Consider the following 11,682-nt stretch of genomic DNA (forward strand, 5'->3'; position numbering starts at 1 on the left):
TGGGCCAAATAAAAAAGAGTATCATACTCTGTTTTGTCAACTCAGACCCACCTGCCCCAAGCCTGCCCCACACCTTACCTTGTGATAAAAAGCTGCTCCCGTAAGCACCATGGACACCTCATTGGTCCACTCGGACTCATACTTCCACTTACTCATCTCATGGTCCCAGAGATGCAGACGACCTGGGTAACCCACCAACCGATCAGGAAACTCCCGCCAGACCTAAGGATAGAAGCACATCAACAGTCCATTCCCAGTTCACACAAAGCCAAGCACAGAGAGTGAGTGTAAAGTAATCCAAACAGGTATCAACAAACAGACTCTGGAGGTTCAAGTTTTCACAAACTAAGGTAAGAGTGCGCTTCTGAAGATGTTTATTTGAACAGGTGCTAGCTCTTCTGCCAATATTCAAAGACAGATGTTGATTCTGATTTCTTCCAACACTTTCTGTGCTTGCTTAGCAATTTCAAATAATGTGGAGAAATAACTTACTGAATTGAGTCAAGGTAGGTAATATGATTAATGAAATAGGTTCCATCCTTAAAGAACATACAAATGAAGACTAAATGGAATCCTGCAACTAACTCACCTGTCCTGATTTATATTAAACTTTTGGCAATTGTGAAAACTTGTAAAGTCTCTGTTTCTAAAAGAAATTAAAATTAAATTAAAAAGAAAACAAAAACCAAAAAACTATTTCTCTGGAGCACACAGCCAGCCATTCTTATGATCTTTTAGAAGCCATAATTTAAGTATAGGCAATTTGTCTGATTCTATAATCTGTGACATATTGAAAACAAAAATGTTCTTAGGTTCAGTTCTGTTAAAAAGAATTTGGTAATTTGGGGATGAGGTACTTCCAATACCTTTCCCATGTATTTCTGTGTAATTTAGTTTAACCATTAATGAGTACTGACAATTTGCCCGCTATTCATAGGGTGATGGCTTTTCAGCATTAGGATTCCTTACCCTTTACCAAACCTCTAGTCAGCAGAGTTCCTGAGGAACGAGCCCTGGGCCCTCTGATCTCCCTTAAACTCTCTAAGTAATCTCATCTAGCTTCAAACACTTTAAAGTGTATGCTTTAGTTAAATAGTAACAACTGTCCACTTATAATCTGACTAGAGGCCCAGTGCACAAAAATTTGTGCACTCAGGGGGTCCCTCAGCCTGGCCTATGCCCTCTTGCAGTGTGGGACCCCTTGGAGGATGTCCACCCCAGTGGGGACCCTCAACCCATGGAGGTTTGGCCAGCCTGGGAGAGGGGCTGATGGCTGTTTTCAGGCTGGCCACACCCCCTTTAGGGTGGGGGGTCCCCACTGGGGTGCCTGACCAGTCTGTGTGAGGGTCTGAGGGCCGTTTTCAGGCTGGCCAAGCACCCTGGCGACATAAGCTCCCAGCCTCTCCTTTTTTTCTTTCATTTTTTAATTTATTCTGGGATTTATTTACCTTCTATAATTGAAACTTTGTTGCCTTTAGTGGAGGCCTGCAGAAAGCTTGGCTTCCTCCATCGCCAGGGGCAACCCACTCCTGCTCGCTCCAGCTCCGTGGCCACAGCTGGCTGAAAGCAGGTATCTGGGGTTTGTTTACCTTCTATAATTGAAACTTTGTTGCTTTCAGTGGAGCTCAGAGCTGGGCCGCGGCAGGTGGGGAACCTTGGCTTCCTCCATCACTGGAGCAAGCAAGCCTCCTGCTCGCTCCAGCTCCGTGGCTGCTGGCCGCCATCTTGGTTGGGTTAATTTGCATATAGTTGCTGACTGGCTGGTGGGCATGGCTTAAGGTGTAGCGAAAGTACAGTCAATTTGCACGTTTGTCTTTTATTAGTATAGGATGCCTTATAAATTTATGTTTGACCCTGAAAGTTTCTGAAATAACCAACTACTTAGTATCTTCAACTGAATAAACAATAGACACCTCAAACTTAACATGTCCAAAGCATAACTCTTGATTCCATATCTCCAGATAAGCCATTCTCTCAATCATCTCCATCTCAATAAACCATCTACCCACTGTCCAAGCCCAAGAGCTAGGAGTCAGCCTTTATTCCTTCCTTTTCTTTCTCCACTTTTCCCATATCCAACCCATTACAAATCCTCTGGCTCTACTGACTACCTGTTACCATCTGTACTACCTCTCTCTACTTCAAACCACCCTCATCTCTCACCTGGACTGTCACAGGCTTCTTCCTTATCTCCTTGCTTCCACTCTTGCTCTTCCAAATTAAAGAGCATTCCTAAAAAGATCATTCCTAAAGTAATATGAGAGTATGCTGTACAGGATAATTCAACCAATGGCTCTATCCTTAATAGTTGTTCATATGGAAAATGCAAAAATTAATAAATAACAATATAAGAATAAACTGTTTTGCATACTCACAACTGTAAACCTACTTTTGCCCCACCCTGTAGATATGTCCTATGGTCAAATTGCTACAGCAACTGGAGGCTTCCCCAACTCCCAAGTGACCCCTGAGCCCCTGAGCAACGGAGGCTGCTCCTTGCTTTCCCAAGGACAGAGCCAGTGAGCTAGCACTTCTCTTTTCTAGTTTGCTAGGACTGCTGCAACACAGTAACACAAACCAGTGGCTAAAAATAACAGGAACCTACAAGTCCAAGATCAAGGTGTTGGCAGGGCCATGCTCCCTCTGCCTCCTCTGAGTTCTGGTGGCTGGCTGGCAGTCTTTGGCATTCCTTTGCTTGAACATGCATCCCTCCAAACCTGCCTTCACGTGGCCTTCTTCCCTCCATGTCTCTGTAGCCAATTCTCCTTTAATAAGGATACCAGTCAAAATGGATTAGGGCCCACCCAATGACCTTAGTTTAACTGGATTACCTCTGAAAAGACCCTGTCCTATATAATAAAAGGCTAATATGCAAATGGACCAAACAGCAGAACAACTGGTCGCTATGACACGCGCTGACCACCAGGGGGCAGGTGCTAATCGCAGGAGCTGCCCCCTGGTGGTCAGTGCGCTCCCAAAGGGGAAGCACCACTCAGCCAGAAGCCGGGCTCACAGCTGGCGAGCACAGCAGCAGCAGTGGTAAGGACCCCTCGGGGGTCCTGGACTGCAAGAGGACACAGGCCGGGCTGAGGGAACTTCCCCCCCACACCCAGAGCACAAATGTCATGCACTGGGCCTCTAGTTTCCAAATAAAATTACTAAGAGTTAGAATTTCAACATACCTTTTTTTAGAGGGACACACTTCAACCCATAGCATCCCCCGAAAATCTTTAAATGTTTCACCCCAAAACAAAACAAAAAATGGCTTTCCGTTGACTAAGAACATCCAAACTGTTCAGCCTGTTCTAAAGGATCTGCCACTTTTCAACCTCTTCTTTCACCACCACTCTCAGACTGCTGTGTGGCTTTCTGTTCCTTAACCACAACCGGACCTCAAGCCCTTTGTGCTTGCTCTTCCTTCCGACTGCAATGTTCTCCCAGCTCTTCAGAAGGCTGGCTCCTGCTCACCAGTCAGTTTTCTGCTTACGTACCTCCTATGAAAGGCATTTTCACACCTTCCTAAGGAAAACACTGTCCCCCAACCAGCCAGTCTTCATCACTTCCCCTCACCCACGCTTTTCTTCACCAAACTATCATTTTTCAAAATTGTTCTGGTTATTTATTGTTTTTTATTTATTATCTATTTTCCTCCCACAGAATTTAAAGTCTGTGAGGACAGAGAATTTGTCTTATTCACTGTGGTGTCTGAAGCACAAAGAAAAGGGCCGGCACACGCCAGCATTCCATGCACACGTGTTGAATGCATGAACGGGCAGAATCTCAGCAGGCAATTGCTGAGAATGAAAGAACAGAACCAGAGAGCCTTTCTCTGTTCTTCACAGCCGGAGCCATTATATTCCTTAATTCAGAAAGGATGTCTGCAACAGTATTGATCAACCGGCACCATTAATAATAACGTGATATCCTTTGTGTGTGAAGATCACAGTAATAATTCACCATCACTAAAGCACATGGTTCAAATTGCTTTTCCAGAAGCGGGTAAAGGGAGATTTGCTGAGTCATTACACTCTCTTGCCCAGTCCTCCTTGTGATCATCTACTACATGCTTTTTATGTGATGTCTGCCCTGGGTCTTGAGCGTGGTCTGGAGCTGTGAAAAGAACTTTCCTTTGTGTAAAACCAGCTCACCTAACAGGCACTCCAACCCACAACCTTGGCCTCATTAACACCATGTTGTAACCAACAGAGTTAACTGGCCACAGGCATCATCCTAATAGCTGCAGACAAATGAATCCATGTCAAACATTTCCTCAGATGTGTAATGCTGCTGCTGTGTTCCCTACTCTGGGGTTTGTATTTCAGCAGATTAAAATAATATGATACTATTACAGTTTTATAGAGCCCAGAGCAACAACATAGTATGTGAGCCATAACTTCTGTTTGGTTTGTGGGCCTGGGCAGGCTCCATTAAAACGCACAGCCAGTTTCCTCTTCCCAGCACCCAGCACCTGTCTATGCAAGTCACACCAGCACAACACTCACTGACTCACTTCAATGGAATTAGAGAGATTTCTGAAGGGCTCCAAGCACAAGTAAAACACCAGGATGGACAAGGTGGAGGAAAAGGGGGGAGGTGGGGCGAGAGGGAGGTACCCATTCAGTGGGAACCTCTGCTAGATGGAAATTGCACCCCCATTTACTCTGAGTCAGCAGAGCTCTGTAATCCATGCAAAGGAAGTTGAAATCACTTTCCCAAGGGGTTCTTCTTTTCAAGCCCCGTTTCCAGCAATAACAGTAATACAGACTCAGTTTTAGGGTCGAACGCTGTTAAGATTTCAGTCCTCTTCCTGTTAGCTGAAGCCACTTACCAGCATTCTCTCCAGAGGGACTTAATTGGTGACACTGGGTCGCAGAGTGCTAAACTGTGCTGCTCTGAAAGCATCGAGGTGTCCCCAGTTTCAGATTCCTTTGGAGCCTGTAGTGAGCGCTGCTCCTCACGTGGGGCCTCTCTGCCCTTGACTTATTCCAGGCAGCTGGATACAATCAAGATACCATCCTTGTCACTTCATCTATAACTCTGCAGCTGACTAAGGATCAAAACGGAGTGGAGCAGAAGGGGATGGGCCCTCTCTAATCGAGCCCCAGTGTAGCACAGAGTCGATTATGTACATAGTAAAGCATTTTCCCAGCCAGCAGAGTGAGAACTCAAACTCTACCCCCCTCTCCCCTTGGCTACCCACCTCCTACTCTAATTCAACTCTTTTCTTTTTACCTCAGGAGACTGCTCTGGGGTCAGCCTTTGACATTACTAGCAAATGCCTTTATATATTGTACAGTGCAGGCATTTCAGTCTGCACACTACCCCTGCGGGTCTAGTAATAGTGCTTCCATAGCTCTCTCAAGTCACAGATCCATGGCTCCACTGTTGGCCCAGCCTACTGCAGCGCTCCACATACTGTGTCCTCCTCTATGTTTAATCGCACACATCTTTGAAGACAAAAGCCAATGTCTCTTATAATAAATTCCATGGCTTGGTTAGGGGCTCAGCAATAATTTGAACAGTCCTTACATTTGAGGCCAGAGATTATAATAACATAATACCATCCTCCAACTGTTTCCTTCCAACCTAATTTTTATACATTTGGTCCTAACCACCTCTTCCCAGGATTATGAAAACTTCCTCTTCTGGACTCCCAGCTGTGATCACGTGGCTGCTTTCAGAGTTACCGATTTTGTTTTTTAATTTTTAAGCTTCTGAGGTCCTTATGGCTTCCCATCACCAGAGGATCAAACTAAGCTCTACCTTTGTTTAAAAGGCACAGGGGCAGCCTAGATTACTTCCTACAGAAAAGACAATGGGGGCCATGGTTAAAGCAGATCCAGAACTGGCTCCGCTGCAGTCGTGCAAGTGACCTATTCAAGTTATCCTTTCGTTTTGCCAAATGAGGGGCTGGATTAAGTGACCTCTGATGTCCTTTTAGAGCTAAAATCATATATCTCCTCCTTTACTAAGCTATTCCCAAGGAAACTAACCCATTAATTGCAATCAGTTGCAAGATATAGGTTTCTAAATAGCATGGCCTGCATTATTTAACTTTGTTTAAAATGCCATACACATATGGGTACCTAATAAATGTTCCTGAAAAAAGGATAATGCACTGTATTCTAAGCCAGCTTAGAGAGCACATTTTAAACTCAGGGTGTGTGCTAACCACAGTCACATTCAGGAAACTGACTGGGGGGGAGAGGGGGACGGTACAGCCACAGGTGGTGCCCATGTGGGATATTCAATTAGGAAATCACGGGTCAGCTCCAGGAGAAAAGTAACTCTCTGAAGTGGCTGCTACAGTTACCACACTTTCAAAGGCACAGCTCCACAGGGATATTGCTACTGGGTGAGAAGATGCCACATGTATTAGGAGAGGGAAGGAGAAGTGGTGAGGTAAGTATGGATCCAAGGTGCACCAAACCAGGCAGGGTTTCATTTCTCTCCTTGCACACGCCCCTGAGTGTTGGAATACCTAACCATCAAAGTGGAACAGAGCTCTGTGAACCAGGCCAGCCCTGTGGTCACATGCTGGGCTCGGCCAGGGCAGAGTTGCAAGGAACCCAACTTGCAAACGTCTTTGAATTACTGGCCCTTCAGGCTTGTGCTGCATGCTGCCCAGATGGGAAAGGGGTAGCTGGCTGGATTCCAATTCCTAGCTGGTTTCCACAGAGGAGCCAGTGATCGGATTCACTCTCAGCCCTCTGGGAACAAAGCTCACCTTTTATATTTGGAATTTCCTGAAATGAGAATGGAGGACTGATTGGCTTCATTTCCAGCTCATGCTTTTCATTACACTGGTGGTTGGTAGATTTTGGTCAAAAGGGTGCCGAGACACAATGAAATGCTAATGTTAGACATCTTAGAGGAAAGGAGCCCTGAAGTTATCACCTAGAGTTCTCTCATGCTGACTGGTTCTGACAAATACATGTGCATGCTGTGTTATGAATTAAGATCTACCTGTTGGATCGCACTAACCTACCTGAGAGACCTTTCCAACTCAAGACAGCATTCTGCTTAAAATAAGCCAAGCAGAGCCCTGGCTGGTTTGATTCCTGGTCAAGGCACATACCTGGGTTGTGGGTTCGATCCCTGGTCAGGGCGCATACAGGAGGCAACCAATTAATGTTTGTCTCTCACAGCGATGTTTCTCTTTCTCTCTCTTCATTCTCCTCTAAAAAGCACACAAAACAAAACAAAACAAAAAACCACATGGGAAAAACAGTATCACAGGAAGGCTTCTGGGATCTGGCCGCAATCCTACTTTGCTCAGCCTGGCTGGAGGTTAGTGCCTTGGTGATGGGGGACACGATCTCCAATCCCTTTACGCTCCTGCTTCAGGAAGCCTGGGGCAGTGACGAGGCAAAGAGGCCGTATGGAGTTGGCCACAGCTGACAGAGGAATGTGTGCTACTAAACTTGCACCGCTTACCACTACGAGGAAGGCACAGCCGACGAAGGTGGCTTTAAACTTGTGCCTTCTGTGGGTGGTAAGGAGAAGAGGCTCACTTTGATGGTCTAAGTTGCTGACCCCTGCCAACACTCTCTCAGGCAGAGGTCATCTGGAAGGCAGAGATCCTCTGACCCAGTTCCCTCACTACACAATGAGCAAACTGAGAGCTGGAGAGGAAGTGGCTGTCCCAAGGTGACACTGCTAGTTCAAGATGGGTCCTAATTGCCAGTCATGACGTCATGATTTCCCACCCTTCTGATTCGAAAAAGCACCTCATCTCCCCATGCTCCATCCTCGCTCATAAACAAAGAAGTCAGATGTTGTCTTAAATCATACACAGTGTCATCAGGGTAGAGATGGTAAAGTCACACATGCATGCTGATGACCAAGTTGAAAATAGAACGGGAGGAGGTGGGGAAAGTGACAAAACCCTGTGCTCTCAGCAGTACTCATCTTCTAAAAGCTGAAGGCTCTTCATGAATGTGGTTTCCATTTAGCAAAGAGCGCCACATGCTCACACCATTAAAAGAAGGAACTCCCGTCAGCTATGTAAACCAGAGAGATTCCACATATGACATCCCCAGGCCTACTGGAACCTTGTAATCTGTGAGGCTCTGGGGCAGAGAAGGAAATACAAGCAAAAAGCAGCTGAACAAAAGATTAAACTCAACTACTATTTTTCATGAGGCAATGAATCCCTTGAGTGATAATAAAGAAGGAAAGAGGAGACATGAAATTGAGGGTATGGGAGGAGGAAGAGATAGGTCAGGATAGGGCCATGGATTTTCTAATTTTGTGCTCCTTAAGACCCACTAAACATGAAATCATCTTTATTTCCATAAGCTCAACTCCAATGGGGGCCATACTAATCTTAGTCCCAGGGGATTGCTTAATGACGTTAAAAGAAGAGTACTCATAAGCCAATGGCTATTCTCTTTAAATCCTGCACGAGTGGAAAAAGAGATGTTAGTTTTATAAATAACCACTATCAAGTCTTTAAAATATCAAGTGGATTTTGTTTTCTTCTCATTGTAGAAAAGGAGGAAGTGGCACTGACCACAAACCCTGTACTCCTGGCTGAATTCAAAGCATAAATGTGGTTCAAAATAATTTCTTAATGAGTAAATTCATCACAGTGCCCTGTATGTGTATGTAAACCCCAGAATCCCTTGGTGAATAATCAAACAGCAGAGGGACTCCTTCAAATTATTTCTTTATATCCCATCTATTCCATCCCCCACCCCCATCCCCCAAATGACTTGGAATGGCTCACAATAAAAGATAAAAACTACAATAAAGCCCAAACTGTCAAAACAGATGATGTCCTCAACAGCATTAATAAAAATTAAAAAAAAAAAAAAACCCGCCCTGACCAGGTGGCTCAGTTGGTTGGAGCATCATCCCATACACCAAAAGGTTGCAGGTTCAATCCCAGTTGGGACATGTATGGGAGGCAACCAATAGATATTTCTCTCTCACCTCCATGGCTCTCTCTCTCCCCCCCTCCCTTCCTCTCTCTAAAATCAATAAAACATATCCTTGGATAAAAAAATTTTTTAAATCCAGAAGTTTCCATCTATTTAAAAAAATATTAATCCTGATATCAAGTTCTAGAATGGCAATCCAACAGCAAGCTCAAGCCATGGCGATGGAGAGATCTGAGTATCCCTATTAATTCATTTATACATTCAACTTGAGTTACCACTATTTTTAAATTAAACATCTTATTACGAGACAACTACAGATTAAAAAGAAGTTGTGAGAAAAATGCAGACATCCTGTGTCCTCTTTACAGTTTTCTACAAGGGCAACATGTTGTGAAACAATAGTGTGATGCATACCATCAACACAGTCAAGATACAGAGCATTTCTATCACAAGGGTCCCTCCTGTCAATCTTTTCCAGACACCCTCCCCCATTCAGGTTCCCGCTGGCAACCACTAATCTGTTCTCCATCTCTATATAATTTTGTAATTTCAAAAAGGCTACATAAATGGAATGATACAGTATGTAATCTTTTGGGATTGGCTGTTTTCACGAAGCACAATTCCCTGAAGACCCATCTACATTTGTTCCCTTTTATTGCTGAGCAATAGTCCACGGTGTACATGTTCTAGTTTACCCACTGAAGGACATCTGGGCTGATTCATTTTTGGCCAGGGCAAGTAAAGCTATTACGAATTTGTGTGTGCATAAATTTTCACTCCTTTGGGATACATGCCCAAGAGTACAACTGCTGGGTCATGGTAGTTGCGTGTTTAGTTTTATAAGAAACTGCCAAAACTGTTTCTCCAGAGTGGCCTCACCCTTTTACATTCCCACCAGCAACGTACGAGTCATCCAGTTTCTTGGCATCTTTATCAGCTTTTGGTATTGTCACTATTTTCTCTTTTAGCCATTCTGATAGGTGTATAGTGATATATAAATTATGGTTTTAATTTGCATTTCCTAATGGCTAACAATTGAACACCTCTTCATGTGCGACTTACCATCTGCATATCCTCTTCCGTGAAATGTCTGTGTTTTTGCTCATGTTCTGATTGGACTGTTTGTTTATTAACTGTTGAGTTTTGAGAGTTCCTTATAGATCCTACATGCTCAGTCCTTTGTTGGACATGTAGTTTGCAAATATTTTCTCTCTCTTTTCATCCTCTTCAAAAGGTCTTTCGCAGAGAAGTTTTAAATTTTAATGAGGTCCAATTTATCTATTTTTCCTTTTAGGATTATGCTTTTGGTCTTAAGTTTAAGACTCTGTTTAACCTGAGATCTGAAAAATTTTCTCCTTAAGTTTTTTTTCCTAAAAGCTTTAAAGCTTCATGTTTACATTTAAATCCATGATTCACTTTCAGTTAATTTTTCTATAAGATGTGAGGTTTAGATCAAGGTTAAATTTTTGCCTATGGATATCCAACTGATCCATCGCCATTTGTTGAAAAGGCTATCTTTCCTTCATTGAACTGCATTTGCACCTTTTGTCAAAAATCAGTTGCCCCAACTATATTTAGGGACTGTCTTATGCTTCAAAAAGTGAATACAAAAGTAAAGAATATATCTTGTTACTAAGGAGCTTATCATTCAGAAAAGCTAATGACATGTGCATAAGAAGCTAGAGATGAAACAAAGCAAGGGTACAAGAAAAAGTACAAAACAGAATTAAGAGGATAGTAGGATTACTTCTGGATTGGGGGTGGGAAAGCAGGGAATAAGGAAAAAGCTTTATGGATTTCATTTCAAGGGAAGAAAAGAAAGTTAGTTTGCAACGTTAGGATTGAGATTCTCATTACCCACAACCAGATAGGTAAATAGCACAAAATTACTCTTTTTAATAAATATATTTTTATTGTTTTCAGAGAGGGAGATAGAAACATCATTGATGAGAAAGAATCACTGACCGGCTGCCTCCTGCATACCCCCTACTGGGGACCAAGCCTGCAACCCAGGCAGGTGCCCTTGACCAGAATCGAACCGGGAACCTTCAGTCTGCAGGCCGACGCTCTATCCACAGAGCCAAACTGGCTAGGGCACAAAATTACTCTTTGCTGTCTGTCTAGCAGGCCAAGAAATGGAAGACCAGGATTCCCTACCTAATATAGAATAGGAGAGTTATTTAACTTTGAACAGCTCCTTATAATTTTACTCATAGGAACTATGTAGGAGAAAATTCAATGTCCAAGCACATTAAGTTCGCTCTTTAGTCAATAAATATTTATTGAGCAACTACTATGTGTCAAACACTAGGCACACAGTAGTACACAAGGCAGACACAATCTTGTCTGAATGTACAGCTCTACAGGGGAGTTTTCCAGTCTAGTCCCAGATCTACGCTGTGGATTTCATGATGGTCCTGCTTGTAAGTTAGCCCCTTCCTTCCTTTTCTCAGAGCAGTGTGTCAACATTTCATCAAGACTTCTGGCCCACCCCTCAAATCTTCAGCGTAACACACAGGCTGGCTGAGAATTTAGAAATATTAATTTTAAAGGTTGCCAACACTTGAGCTAAATGAGCCAACAGACAGTAGCACATACAGTGCACAATTAATGTGAATCCCAGGCACCAATTTTTGAGCACAAAGCAATGGATGTGAACTAAGAGCTGTAAATATCACACTGACCATCACCTTGCTTTCTAGACTCGCTTTCCCAATCATGACGTTTCTAAGGTCAGGGGACTATTCTGATCTTTTAAGTTTTCTTTCTTTTTATTCTTACAAATAATGCTACGTCT

At 43.5% G+C, this 11,682-nt stretch overlaps 1 protein-coding gene across 1 annotated transcript in view; it reads right to left on the reverse strand.

Annotated features, from left to right (window-relative positions):
* The window catches only part of EXT2 (exostosin glycosyltransferase 2), a 121,469-nt gene that overhangs the window by 11,887 nt on the left and 97,900 nt on the right, over positions 1-11,682 (reverse strand). Inside the window, exon 11 of the mRNA XM_059709597.1 lies at positions 79-222. Coding sequence (XP_059565580.1) covers positions 79-222 — 144 coding nt within the window. The remainder of the gene's footprint in view (positions 1-78; positions 223-11,682) is intronic.

Source organism: Myotis daubentonii, chromosome 9 (assembly GCF_963259705.1).
Source record: "Myotis daubentonii chromosome 9, mMyoDau2.1, whole genome shotgun sequence".
Classification (NCBI taxonomy): domain Eukaryota; kingdom Metazoa; phylum Chordata; class Mammalia; order Chiroptera; family Vespertilionidae; genus Myotis; species Myotis daubentonii.